The 15878-nt window shown below is 33.6% G+C and overlaps 1 protein-coding gene across 4 annotated transcripts in view; it reads left to right on the top strand.

Moving 5' to 3' along the window:
* The window catches only part of Piezo (piezo type mechanosensitive ion channel component), a 63987-nt gene that overhangs the window by 4221 nt on the left and 43888 nt on the right, over positions 1–15878 (top strand). For all 4 annotated transcript variants that reach the window (XM_068764950.1, XM_068764949.1, XM_068764948.1 and 1 more), the window contains exons 3-5: positions 13744–13839; positions 15002–15213; positions 15527–15653. In XM_068764950.1, coding sequence (XP_068621051.1) covers positions 13744–13839; positions 15002–15213; positions 15527–15653 — 435 coding nt within the window. The remainder of the gene's footprint in view (positions 1–13743; positions 13840–15001; positions 15214–15526; positions 15654–15878) is intronic.

Genomic DNA, 15878 nt, shown 5'->3' with positions numbered 1-15878 from the left:
AATTATTACATTACTTTTAATTTTACTATTTTCCTTATTTGTTTGATCTTTACTTTACTAAGCCGGTCGTTACCGGTGCGTGGGCGTTTTTTATTTTCTCTGTCTTTACTTGGATGCAGCGACAATGACCGATCTCGCGCTGCCCGCATTTAGATTTTTCACGACCTTAACTATGAACCTTTCGACCCAACGGTCACCGAATGCACAAATGCTATGCCCCAACCACTGCCATGTAGGACGCGCAATTCTTCGAGCTTCGTCGGTGACCCTGGTTCTGCTGCGGATCTCCTAATTTCTTATTCGACCTCGCAGCGAAATTCCGAGCAAAGCTATCTCTATTCCTCTCTGAATGATCTAGAGTCTTCTTATACTGCCCACGCTGGAAGCTCATAATTAAAATTTTAAAAACGCGGGTGCCTAACCCCAGTGTAGTCATTGTATAAACGAACAAACCTGGAGCGTTTTAAACTAAAATTATTCAGAAGGCTGTAATTGGTGTCCGTATGTGTTCAACCTTAGTTAATAATAACACACGCAAATAGACGCCGCCCTTTATGTATGAATATATTAGTATAAAACCGACTAGCACATAAGATAGCAACGCAAGTATTATTATAGAGGACTTTCTGTTGGTTTTTAAAAAGTGAAGGACAAATCAAGATTATTTATTATTTGAAAAAAAAACGACGAAATTAACATTCCGTTTGAACACGAATTCAGGTTGCGCATTTTGCAAAATAAAGTTATATTCAGAAGTTTATATTAAGATTTTCGGTTTAAGAAATTCTGGTATTTTTAAATGTTTTTAAGTTCAACATTCAAATTGTTTGTCAGTTTAAGACATCTTCGAGGCAATGGCACGGCGGACCTGAAAAGGCAACTGTTGAGTTTCTCGTCGGCTGTTTTCAGCGGAACTGCCTTTCGAGCCGGTAGTAGCTTTCTGTAGAGACAACAATGCCGACTTTTTGTGTTGATTGACGATTCGAAAGAGCCTATTCGAATAACGGACAAAGGGTTGTGGCAGGTGGTTACAACCATATGTCCTACCTAGCTCTATATAGTTCCATTATTCCATGGTTCACCTGTTGGTAACTGATGCGATCTGCCCGTTACAGTACTTTACTGCGAAAAGTTTTGTAATATAAAGTCTTGGTCATTTAGCATGGAGCAAGCCAAAATATATGTAATTCCCCTAATTTATTTACAATCATAAAGGGGATGTTTATTTAAATAATTCAAAACAAAATTCCATTTCTTATTTTCCTTAAGTTAAAAAATAGGATATTTTCATTGGTTTAGATCATGGATGCACAGACCGCGGCCCGCCGGTCGAATACTGGTGGCCTGCCGACAGCAAAAATAATACTCTCGTACATTGGAAAAATATTGAATTCTATTCCAAAATAATCCAAAAAAATTTAATTACCTATACTTCTGCCGGCCGGCCTGCCATCAGTTCATGATTTGCTCGTGTGCCCTAGTCTTAATAAGTCTGTGCAACTATGGTTTAGATAATAAACAAATATTAATCACTTATAAACAAAACAGTTTTAATCAAAACAACCTAGTGATATTTGCGCTCGGCTAACGAAAGTCGTGAATATAATCTACCCGCACACTGAATATGAGCTTCAACTACTAGGATAAGAGGTCTTATACACTATTGTTTTTCATTTGATATAAGTGCCGTGGTTGTGTTTGCCTATACGGCCTTTAGAAATCTACCTCTAGAATGGCGGACCGACAACACTTTCAATCAGTTAACATAGCAATCGATCAATCTTTTAATTTTTTATGTATACTATATAGATAAAAATGAGTTGCTAAATGTAGCGCGAAACTCGGGAATCGCTCTTCCATTTCGATTTTTTTATGTTTACGTATAGGCACAAGGAAAGTACTTAATGAGAAAAGAAATGAAAAATTGCTAGGAAAATTTATAATTTCCATAATTTCTGCCCGGTCCAAAGAGATAGAGATCACTCGCCGAATCCAACTTGAATGGGCAGCGTTCACGAAGCTCCGAAACATCTCATCTAAAATACCACAGTGTCGAACGACGAAGGTTTTTGTCCAATGTATGTTGTCAGTAATGAGATATGGATGCGAGACGTGATCGCATACGCGAGACGATAGAGTGGGGTAGGCCCGGAATTTCGGTGCGTCATTCAATCAAAAATGACGAAATCCGCAGAAGAATCAAGGTAATCGATGTAGTGTGAAGAATTGCTCGTTTAAAGTGGCAGAAGGCTGGGACGTTCGTTTGCCTCGGATGGGGTCGAATGATTTTCGAGTTGCGACCACAAACTGGTAGACGCGGCGCAGATAGGCTCCCTCTAGGACAGATATCATAATTAAGACCGTGGCGACATTGTCGATCGGCTGAAAAGAAGAAGAAACATTATAATCAAATTTCACTACAGATTGTGAAGTTCTCGTATTATATTTCGATCTATTTTAATTTTATGTAAAAAAGGGTTATTACAGAGGTAGTTAATTGCTCAATTATTAACTGTGTACTTTGTCATAGAACCTTGGTAATGGGACCGAAGCTTTCGGCGTTAATAATTGAACACACCCTGTCTTCGTAACAAACTTTTATAGAGCGATGTCGTACGTTTTAATATGGACCTGGCGTTCCACTACATATTATATTTTTATAAGATATACAGGATGGTTGGTTATAGGTATAAAAATTTTAAAGGGGTGTCCGTTTGTCAGCAAATAGTTTCGAAGCTGAAACACCTATTTCCGAACATCCCATATAATGTGATCACTCTTAAAAATTAATGATTATTTTTTTATTAAAATGCGTCAATAATTATTTTTATTAAGTGGTAAACTACGCTCCTTATTGCTAAATGATTATAATGATATTTATTATATCTGATACCAGTGATCTTTGGATAGGGTTTACCATACATTAAGAGACAACAAATGAGCTCTACATTCACCTCGTTAAACCTTTTATATCTACCCAATCACCCAGTGTGAAGCAAAAAAAACACTAGCAAACAAAAACCTAACAGCGGTTGGGGACTGAGATTTGCGATCGTAAGTCGCGGGTTCTTTTTTCGGGATGCAATCTTCTATAATTTACACTTCGTGCATTATTTACATAGAATAGCCGCTGCTCACAAGTAGGTTTCCAGAGGATAGGCAGCAGTGTCCTCTACGTACCACCTTTTAGCTGAAACATCGACGACAACGTCTGCATGCGAAGAGTTCACTTTATATTGCATTAATATTCATATAAATTAATGTTATATTAATATGCTTATAGTCGTTTTTATTGTTGTAGTTGTATTAATATTGTTATAGTCGTTTGATACCATTATTGTAATTACAAGGTATTAAGTGTTATAAGCTTAATTTTCAAAACATATAAAAGTAAATTGTAGCTTAAAATGAATCACGAGTATAGATATAACCCAGCGTAGATTGCTGTATCCGCAGGAAAATAAATATATATGAATTCTATAGTAAATACGTATAACGAGTATATTGAAGGTTGTAAAATGTCGTAATAAAAATAAATCGTCGTTTCAGTCCATAGATGCCCGCTGCAAGGCATTGGTCTTCCCCAAAGATATCTATGGGGTCATATACCATAACCGCTACGCTTGGCAGGCGGATTGGGTATAATGATATGCAGGGAACGCTGCTGCCCGTTCTCTGGAAACTTGTTTGTGAGCCGTGGAAATCCTATGTTTTAATGCACAAAATGTGAATTATATAACATTATATCCCGGGAATCGAACTCGCCGGGTTACCATTGCCATTACATTTTAACATGGTTAAACAAATCATAGTTCTGTATCTGTATATAGTATCTCATATGCTGCGGTTAAAGATTGAGAATATTTGTCATAATTTAATAATGGCTTACATTTGTTTATATAGAAATTTGTGTAATGACATTCTTATTTTATATTTACACGTATTTTTGAACCGTATGGAATATAAAAAGTGTTCAAAACTAGTTCTAATTAGACCTGTTTTGCGAAATTCTTAATTTGACTTTTGAATTTTAGATTATTAGGCCTATATTTAAGAAAGAACGTCCTGCAGCCGGAGTAATGATTAGCGAATATTATGATCCGGATCATGACCACGTCCTCGAGTAATAGAGAGAGACCAAGCGCATAAAGACACGCCCACGCCCATAATCACAAACAACGCTTCCAACGTCCACGCTTAATTATTTTACACGTAAAACCTTTCATGTGAAATTAAATCAACATTCACTTACAGCTCAACTGATGCAGTCATCCAGGTCACGTAGGGCGGGTGTGGTCTTGTTATAATTGTGATTAAAAAGCATTACTTATGTACTCACGTTAATTAATCCAGTTTATTAAGCTACTTTTTATTCTATTAGCTAATGTACTTTACTCTCCTGTTTTGATTTGCAGATATGCTACGCTATCTCTATTATTTATCAAATTACTTCTCCCATCTTTTAAATCGATTGCATTGATTTAATCTAGATATACTTCAATAAATACTACTATATATATACTTATATGTTATTATATTAATTTAAAGTGTTTATACAAAGTGATTGGTTATAGGTTTACACTTATTGAGCTTTATAGGAGTGAACGCTTTCAAGCTTTTACACCTAAAATTATCAATCAACCTGTATTAACATATTTATATATATATATATATGATGCATTGCAAAGAAGGCATGATAAAGTTCTTCGAATACGCGTTCGTTTGTTAATGATGCGCGAATTGTTACATCAAAGGTAGTCTGTTCAAAGAGTTGCAAATGCAAATTAACCTAAGTACGTGTTATGATGCGCGGCGCGGTGGCCAACATTCGGCATCGAACGCCGCTGCCTTATCGGACGCCTCATTCACAAGGTCACACGAGAGTTCAAGTAGTTAACCGGCAGTCTACATTAAAAATGACCTCATCTTACGGAACATAGTTTCAACGTTTGATATTTAATAGGACTTATATATAACACTTTAAAAATATGTGTCAAAAATTGTCGCAAAGATAAGAGGCGATAAGGCGATTGTGATAACGTTTATAGATTGCAAAACGAAATGCATAAATGCATAGTGTAAGTTGAAAAAGACCAGAACATTCATTTTAAGCAAGATGTTTTTTTTTTAATCTTTATTAAGTAAAAGGGATTTGGTCACAGCGTGATTTTGTCACGTCCCATGGGTCAACTTAAATATCATTCTCTGTAAATTATTGTATAAAAAAGCTGTGTATAGCTCCTTATCCTTTCTAATTGGACATTACAGACTGGCAAGTTCAACATAAGACGTCCTCCAAAAAGGTGGACGACGATCTTGTTAAGTTGACGTCGTTGACGTTAGATGCTGGCTGTTTCCTACCGATTCTACTAAAAATCTATGGGCCCTGCCTTACTCCACCTGTCAATGTCCTATGGGTGAAATAAAAATTGCAGTAAATTTTGCTTTATTAAAATATGTACAAATATTATACTAAAGTTTGTATAGCTTTTTTGTATTTTGTTAACACTTTTATATCAATTTTTTCAAGCTAACGCAACGTCTAGCAAAGAATAATTCAAAATTTGCATCATAGTTGCAAAAAAATTTTTTTAGAGTCTGTAATAATTTCGAATTTTTAAATACTGGTTAAACATATTGATAACATTGTCCGCTATATAGATGTATATTATTTCTATACTTTGTTTACGCCGTTAAAATTATAAATTGAACGTAGTAAGAATACTCAACTCCTGTGAGTAAGCATTAACCCTGAAAGATCAGTAAATATATTGAGATACGGTGTAAGTGCCCTCCATCTGCTTTTACGAATTATTTTAGTGTAGGTAAGCGGTGTATTTATTCTATTGTAATATTTTTAAATATACGTTTTGTATTTGTGTTGTTAATTTGTAAACACGTATGTTCTTATTGGTAAGTTTTTCACAAGCTTTATTAAGATTTTCTAAAATAATCCTAGCTTTTACTTTCGGTGGTATTATTAAAACAATATGATACCATTGCAACAAAGTCCAATATCAAATATGTTATTGTATAGTACGGTGACAGTATATTTATATATACTGTGATAACATAAGAACTTATATCTTTGAGCAATAAATGTCTGTACTACATAAATTTTCTCGATATTTTTTCTGGTTAATTTCCGTTTTCCAGAAGACTTAAAATCTAGGAAAAGTTTATGCTAACATTTTAACGTATAGAGCTATTTTACTAGCCAGATCACTTTATCTTTGATCACGATTTTGCTCCAGCAAGAGCCGGTTTTGGGACGCCCCCTCAGGAGCAATCCAATCGCAACTTAGAAACGGTTATGTAACGGTTTCTAGGCTCCTATGCTTGCTTGAACACTTTTGTCATTGTACCGAAAGCTTCCACGCTTGTTATGAACAAAAATAAAGTGTTTGCTAAAGTGTAAAAAATTGTTTATTTCGTGAAAAATAATCACATTTAACTAAAACAAAAGTTAACTGCTCGAGGTTGGAGATAATTATATTTAGTTGAGGTTTTACGAAGTTCCACTCGCAAGAGGGGTGAAATGGGTCTTTATAAAAAATGAATTTCTTCAAACGATAGCTTTCATGGGTAAAAACTAGGCAGAAATATTGAAGTTTAAAAAATGTCGAGAATGAACTTTATGAAATAACGCCGACAAAAGTCGCGGGCCATTTATGTGTTACCAGTGATGACTTTTAGCACAGAGACATGGTCTCTCACTGTGAATCTCATTGGCGAGCTCTCAGACTGATTTACTTACGAGACAGAATCAGAAATAAGGTCCTTAGATGAACGAAAGTAACCGAAACAACCCAGCTTATTGGCAAGTTGAAGTGGCAGTAAGTAGGTGAACCCGGAACATATGATCGCTGGGCCTTGAGGTTTCAATTGGCGACCCCAGACCGGCAACCTAGGACGTCCGTCCACAAGGTGAAAAGACTTTACAACAAGTCTGATGATGAAGATGCTGGATATAGGTCACTTCCAACCGGTTGTAAATATACAGGGTTGGCCTATGATATGTCCAGGAGGAAACGTCTTAACAGCTGAAATTATATTTAAAAGTTAACTATATTTTCTTTGACCCTGTTCAGAACAACCCTCTAATGCTCGTCTTAAACCAAGTTCTAAAATCTTTCAGCTATTATGTGCGTCTATCGTTTGATTTTTGGATTAAGATTTTAACATTGGTTTTTGCCAGGAAAAGTGTGTTTCTTTTTTCGAATAGTCGATTAAAATACTGCAGTTTAAGATTTCTATTCTGTTCAAGAACTTCCCTCGATTATTGATTCAATGCAACACTGTTATTAGATATTGTGTATTTTTCGAACACCTCCAAACGCTTGCTCGTGGGTTTTGTTAATTTCCATAACGTAACAAATACTGAACTGAAAATATATAAAATTCTACCAAATGCACCTTGTTGGAATTTTCTTAGACTTAATGCTGCTTCGTGGTCCAAAACAATGTTAAAATGACATTGTGTAAAATAAAAAAAGATAGTGTTAACACGACGTTTAGAGAAAAAAAAACTTATTAACGCTCCCGATACGTGTACTAACAAGTCGCCAAAAATAGCGACGCGTGTTACTATAAAATCGCTTTTTTCTAATGTCTGCAACACTGTTGTGCAAGCAAAAATGTATAGCGTTGATAATCGGATGTATTTTTAATGTACGCACGCCGCCCACACAGTTCAATGGAATGACTTTTCTTGTAAAGATTACACGATCGATTTCAATAAATCATATGCACTTTAACTTTGTGATTTACATTAAAAATTATTTCGGTATTACTCTATGGAGACGATGAAAAGATAAAAATAAGTTTAGTTTTTATTTGGCGCGCAAATTAATTTATTGATATACTAGCTGTCTCGATACAATTCGTTAACAAAATAAGTTTTGTATTTCATACACTGCAAGATTTTAGTAATAACTAGCTGTTACGTCTTATTTTAGTTATGAATTACGTTACATATTCGTCAGCTAAGTATTTTAATATAATTTAGTATGGATGGTAGAAGAATAGCGTTGTTTTACTAACTTTCCAATTTCTCTTCATAAGCATGTTACTCGTGCCATAACAAAAACATGAAAAAAAAATGTGATATTCATTTGGTTGTTCTTAAGTTTTGCGATTAGCAACATATTTGGCTAAGTGTATGATGATAAGTGCCATCGAGTTTAAAAAGCGCCATAGCTAGTTACATGATTGAATTTAAAATGTACCACCATTTGTCTCAAGGTGGGACTATAGAAAATGCCAGGACTTTAAAATGTAAAACTATCTTTTAAAAATATGTTTCGGAGCAGAAAGGCTTCCGTATTTAGTTAGCGATTATTATGATCAGAATTTAGATCATTTTTATAGTCATCGTCGTCGTTTCAGCTCATAGAAACCCACTGCAAGGCATAGGCCTCCCACAATGATTTATAGAGTAATATACCGTAAACGCTACGCTCGGCACTCGGGTTGGTGATCGCAATGTAGTATAATCAAACGCATAGAACGCTAGTGCCCATTCTCTGAAAACTTGTTTGTGAGCAGTGGCAATCCTTTTTTAATTAAACTTTGAAAATGTGAATTTTTCTTCTGCCGCTTGCCTACCACTGTTCACCCATTTTTTATTATATAAACTCAAAACTGTAACGACGTAAATTTTACAGTTTTTTCGTGAAGTCTTTAAAAGTGTTTTGCGGCGGGAAGATAATTGTGTCTGAACGAGTTCTCGACAGTTTCTTTCGTTTGGCATTTGAAACATAAACAGAAAACTTTTAATGCCGTTCGTAAAAACGTACGCTTATGTTCTAGATAAACTAAGAAATTAGTCTATTTTGTTAGCTAGTAGGTATTGTATTTTAAATAGAGGTTTGCCACAAATATTTAATATTAGATGGTAGTTTTGTTATCCGTTTTAAGAAACGTTACCTTAAAAGACACCATTAGTCGGTCCCTTCCCAATTTCCTTTTTCATTTGTTATTCCGTTCATTATTAAAAAATATATAAAGTAAGAAAAAAAATAGAATGCTCGAATTTCGAATGAAACTTCAACATTTATTATTTGTTCATATCATTATCATCGTTTCAGCCGCAAAAAGTCCCCTGCCAGACATATCCCTTTGTATTCCAATAAGACTGGATAGAAATTGCCTGCATCCGTCGTTGGCGAAAAATTTATATTGTTAAGTTATTTTTACGCTATTAGATTACAGATATATACCACAATGAGTCAAGTCAAGTATGAGATCATTGTAACAGGGTAACATTTCACGAATTTAAAGCTTGAGGTTTCGAAATTCATGGTTTATTAATGCTTTTTTTAAATATTTTAGGCCTTTAAAGTCTGTCTCAAATCAAATTTATTCTTATAAAAGACATAAAATTTTATATGGTCGTTATGCGCACATAAAGGATCCCGGAAATATTAAGAATTAACTTCAAAGCTAATAAGGGTTGTGTATTCTTATAATTATTTTATATACCTTTAATAACACATTGTTTTCGAATTGCAAGCATTACGAAAGAGGGCTAATGTAAAACGGTGCAGAACATTCCAGACGCCGTCAAAATGTTACTCTGACATTTTGTTTCCAAATCCCGACGGACGTCGTTGTTCTACTTATAACGAATGTGTTTTATTTTGCTAATTCCATTTTACATTGTATTTTAAAAGCCATTGCCAAACGGATTTTGTTTTATGCATTCTTACTTCTTACGATTTAGACAAGACGTTTGCCTAACGCGATTTTTAAACACCTGCTCCCGGACATGACCGCAAATTGCCAATTAAATGTATTTTATTACTTATTACGTCATTCATATCAATTTTAAACAGGAAGATATTTTTTTTACTGTACGAGTATACATGAGATATATATAATAAAATGTTTTAATATATGAATTCCTTCACTAGAGTCTATATTCATTTACTTTATGAGGTACAGTGGAGTTAAGGAACATTAGTAAACTTAACAGGGCTCCAATTTTAAGGGCGTTTTTCATGTTATTATTGTGCTTGGAGATACCATGTTATTATTTAAGGTTATAATAGATGTGGTAATACATGAGTTTAATATTCGAAGTGATTTGAGTAATGAAGAGTGTAATTCTGTATCGTGATTCACTTCACACGGGCGTTACTTAGCATTAGTTGAATGACCTTCTTGTTCTCTCTGGTATTTATAAAAAATATATATAAAAATATATGAGACAAATTTTTCCTAAGTAATAATAAGAAAAAATTAATACTCAACAGAAGAAGAATCATTAATGCATATAATGCATATGACGATTTGCTACCAAACCTTTTTAATAAAATTGTTTGTAATTTTTTCTCAGTAGTGTGTATACTGTAATATCTAATGATTTTGTTGGATGATAAAACATTTTATGGGAAGTAGTAAGGTAGTAATAACGATTTTTAATTGAACTCTTATTTTAATTTGCGGCATTCGATATACGTACGTCAAAAGGAAACGGATGTTTTTAGTATTGACATACCATGTAAAAAATCTAATTAATTGTAATAAACGGTATGAAATTTTTTTAAAGAAATTCACTTTATTGGATTACTATTTTTAAAATTGAAAACGCCTATTAAAAGTAAATTGATGGTAAAACCTTATTATTCAATAAACTAATATTTAAATGACAAGAATCTTTGGCGATGATGTCGATTATTTTGTTTTCATTTATGTTATATTTGACAGAACGTGTCTGAGCATAAATCCTATGTATAAAGCATATTGTTAACCTTTTTTAAAAGATGTGTTGTTGTGGACTTTCTTTCTGCTTCTCCATAATTATAAAACCTTGCGAAGCAGAGTCAATAACAAAATAGATTAATAAAAAATACTTTACGATCTCCTAAGAGTTCTGTTAAAAGTTCCAATTTTTGATATATAAGGTGTAAGGGATAGATATAAAAAGGTCTATTATGTGACGCATTATAAGACGTATTTCGCTAAAACTATATAGTATTTTTTTGCAATATAATAAAGGGCCGCGGAAGAATAAATAAAGCCGGCGGGCACCGTGACATGTTGGCAGTGAGTTTCGTAAAATGAACTCCTCTTTTGGCTGTCTGACTGTGAGACCTTGACCGTATTGAGTTAACGCACGCGAATGTTGAAGTAATATACAGTTGAAGTTACTACTGTACGTTTGTAAATTAGTTAAATGTGTGCATTATATATGTAATATTAAATATTCAAAAAGTTGTATAATATTTACAATTGTTTAATAATTTAACTAAGTTAATACAATAAAAAAGTTAAGTTGATTGGAATAAATTCTAATTTTGTGTATCAAATATAATGTATTGATTTATGGTAATTTTATTAATCATTATTAATTCTAAAATGGTAGATGAGTTCATATGGCAGACAGATAATTCCAATCAGCAATCTAAAGATTTTTTGAAAGAATATTAGCGACATCTAAATCTAAAAACTGGTTTTGGCAATAAAATATGAAAATCCATATAAATATTATAAATAATCGATTTCATCGATAAATACATAAAAAACCCGGAATAAATGAAATCGCATCTATGAACGCCATTTATGGGAAACAACTGCCACAAATCTTCATTTGTTGCCAAGGAACATAATAGTACTATAATAATCCTGTATGATTTTTGTTAGTAGTATATTTTATTATAATTATTTTATTTTATAAACGAAAAACTCTGCAGCTAATCATGAAACTAGCGCATAAATTAATGACAGACATGCACAACATTTTTATTAAAATATTAGGTTCAACAAAACAGTTATCCTTAATGAAACTATAAGCAAAACAAGAAATAAAACTTAAAATGATTTATTATTTTTTTCTTACTTTACTCATTGAGGAACATTAAGTAATTGTAACTACTACCGTATCGCCTATTATTGCCTATGATAATAGGCGACGTACACAACAAGAGGTCATCACAGTGTGTGTACAAGGATCAAAATCATTTATAGAAGCTTAGAATAGTTCCTTAACAAGTTTTACAGCATAAATAGAATATGTAACAAAGTCTTACAAACTAAAAATGTTTTTATCTTAAATTTGAGAACCAAAGAAATCGTTCATATGTTTGCGCTTTAACGCACATATATTGAAACTAAAAATGTCAAATCCTTCGACCAATTCATTAAACCCACGCGGAGCACGAAATTTAAAAATTAGTTTTTTCGTTAGTTACTACGACTATAAGGAACATGCCTTACGATTCTTCTACAGAAAAGATAGAAGATTTATAAATATAGAACTGACAAGCTCGAGGACAATTAACAGAAGCGTTTAAAATTGTAGTTAAATATATGGTTTTTGCCAACTCTCTGTGTCTTATCGAGGGCAATAGATGGTTACGATTCCATCGATTGAGATGATGTCTGTCATATACCACATTTATATTGTAGATAACGTAGGTTCCTTTGAATGCGTTCTATATACATAGCAAGAATATATTAAGGATTCCAAATGTAAAATCCACATTTCGCGATACTCCGTACAACAATATATAGCTTTAATTGTTCTTACCTGCTTAAAGTTGTATGAACTTCTAATGACGAAACCAAACGCTTACTGGATTTACATATAATAAAATCTATATGTTCGTCAAATAAAAGAAATAGGTCATGAAATCTACGTCAAGCAGTCAATTCCAACTTAAAGGTTGAAGCAAGCCACGCTATGGGAGCGAAAGAAAAGATACGGCTGCGTTATTAATAGTTTTCCGGTGTACTTATAATCGCAGTCTCAGAAACATATTAACCCACAGATTAATGAATGAATGCAAGAACACACTGAATTAAAGGTTTAGTACAAATTGGGCCAAAACACACTAAGTTATAAGGTAAACAGGAACGATCGACACGAACAAGAAAACGCGTCCGAACATTGCGTATGTAGGTTATATGCATGTGTTGTTCATAACTCGATGACTAAGGAATGCCATAAAAACATAAATCTAAATCGGCTCAGACCGCTACATGTTACTATTTTATCAGATTGGGAGGACGCTGAGCTCTTAGGTCGCATCGGTAAACGAGCCGTGACTCCCGCGGGAGCCTTCAAGCTTTGCTATTTTAATAGCGGACTTCAATAGGCGCATTCTGCACCCTGCCACACCATACCTGCCAAATCTGCAAATGCCATTTGGGCGGCAGTGACAGTCCGATCCAAAAAAATCTAGATCTAGTAATTATTAAAAATCTGTTGAGAAATTTAACTATCCTCAGACTTTAAGCTTATTTTAATAGTTTATTCCGATTTCCGATATCAATATCCTTATAATTTTTTTTTTAAATAAACGTTCTTTTGATGATTACCCCGCAGTATTTTGTGTTTTGTTTTAGTTGGAAACTAGTATACATACAATATATAACTACGGTATAACACTTCATATCTCAAATTTATTTTATGTAATAGGTAAACAGTATAAGTACATATTTTGATGATGTAATGTATTTATCAAAGATTGTTAAATCTAATTAAAAAAAGCAACTGTTTAGTTCGGGTCGGCTTTTCTCAGTAGAGAGCATTTCTAGACTGTGGAAGCTTACTACATATAACGTTAAAATAATTGATATTTCAAAAATGCGTGTAAATGCCTGCTTGAATAAAGATACTTAAAATTGTTTTATATTAAAATGATTGTTTTTAATACAAATGTATTTTATATAGATACTACAGTTATTTCTTTTAGTATTTTTGTAAATAACTTTAATAAAAACGTTATTTTTTTACAGCTATAGCACTGCGACCGTTTGGGCTCTCGTTATTATATCTTCTGCTATTTTTAATAGCGCCATTAGCGCAGGTTCCGGACCCCAAGACATACGCAGGTAAGACTGCCATTAAATCTTGTATGTTTCTTATTACAAGACTTTCTAAACTTGTAGAAGATTTCTGAAATGATAACACTAACGAGCTGTGGCTCCCATGTCAGTTTCTGTTTGTCATAATAAATTTGCTTACTTAGATGGGATTGATTAAATTGTACGATGTTTGTATATTAAATTATATCCTCTTCTTTACGCATATATTGCTATAGAGACTTCATGTAAATAATTTAATTTTATTCACGTTGTATCATATTCTTCCCGATATCTAACAATGATATTTAACGAACTAACTCTATAATGATTAATTCATATGTTTACTCGTTATCCTTTTAGCCAAAGGACGTTCACTGCAGGAAACAGGCCTCCTTCATTGATTTCCAATAGGAACGGTAGGAAGCAGCATGCATTCAGTCTTTCGACGTTTTATTGATAATGGATCTCTACCTTAAGGTAGACTGTTATAAAACGCCTATTGCATTAAGTCGGTCATTGTAAGTGTAAATAAATAAATAAATAGGTATACATCTCCTACATACAAGCTTTCATTTCAAATGATAGTAACAAATTTGTATCTATTTAAAAGGAAAATACATGCCAAGATCAAGCCAGTAAAATAAAGTAATCAACTTAGATTTAAGTTAATGTATTTCCGTGTATGAGCAGTAGTGTGAAAATATGTTTAAGGATCAATAAGAGGAATTAATTTATTACGTAGAGAACACACCGAGGCAGGCTATCTTATTTTGTTTAGATTGACCTTGGAAAAGCCAAGTTCAGAGTGTGTATCAATCCCCAATGATTAGGTTTTGAGATTTCCGTTTCTGATTATTATAAAATATGTTTGTCATTTTTTGCGGAACGCTGATGTAATTTTGCCAAAACTTCAGCGTCTTTCGACAACCTTAACAACATTGTCCGTTTAGCTTAAGGTATATATAGTACAACTCACTAATTTTCCTAGCATATTTCCTAACTTAATAGACTAGTTATACGGTTCACCCCCTTGCCCAGATATTTTGACCGCTATCCAATTACATTATGGAATATTTTTGGCTCAATGGGACATTAAGACATTAATAAGTTTGTTTCGCAAAAATCTTTAGAAGTCGATTTCATTTTACATGGATCATTGATGAATAATTATATTTGTTTTATTTTAAAGGATGGCGAGGAAGATATCTGGTATTAAACTTCACGGTCTCGTTCCTGCTACTTCTTACACACGCAGTATGGCACAGTGTTCTAGCAGCTTTCGAACCTTACGGATCGCTGCTAGAAGATTTCCCACTCTTGCAGAAGATCGGCTACAATCTCGGCCTTGTATCTTATGTCGGAATAGAACCGTTCATGGCCGTCCATTACATCGCACCTGAGGTATTATTGTTAAGTTTTTATACAATTAGTGTTAAAATTTGTAAGTATACTTATCGCATAAAATAGATAAAGTACAAAGGGGAGATGCCTTTTTATACCAGGTTTACTCCAATGTATAGTGCATGTAAAGTAATCCTCATATAAACCTTAGTAAGTACAAAATATAACTGCCGCTTATTAGTCCAGAGTTATGCCTCTTCCACTGTACCTTTATGATGGGTGAATGGTCATTAGCCACAGTCTCTGGTGGTAAGGTTTGCTGCTTAATTTTAATGAAGTATGACTGCTTATAACCTTGTAGTCGTGGTTTTAGCTAGTTGCCACCGGAACATCAATGACTGTGTTCCTGGCAGTGCGCAGACTGCTGACGGAGCCAAACCCTGACGACCTGCCGAGGAAAGACACAAAACATCAGCGGTTTCCGTTGCTTACCAGTGCAGGTGGTGTAAACTTAACATCTATTTCCTTGTTGACTGTAAAAGAATATTATTTATTAGTGTCATAATTTTAAGAAAATATTTTTAATATATCATTATCATGTACATGGTGATTAGTTATAGGCGTAAAAGGTTTAAAGCGGTGAATCTATAACTCATTTATCGAAAAAGCTTTTACATCTAATTCTAATAACCATGTATAACGTGATTCTTCCAAAATATACTACA

The sequence above is a fragment of the Battus philenor genome, unplaced genomic scaffold (genome assembly GCF_028537555.1).
Source record: "Battus philenor isolate CCGP_79_NKW_IND1 unplaced genomic scaffold, ilBatPhil1.0.hap1 SCAF_2, whole genome shotgun sequence".
NCBI classification, from domain to species: domain Eukaryota; kingdom Metazoa; phylum Arthropoda; class Insecta; order Lepidoptera; family Papilionidae; genus Battus; species Battus philenor.
This window is presented reverse-complemented; position numbering and strand designations above follow the sequence as displayed.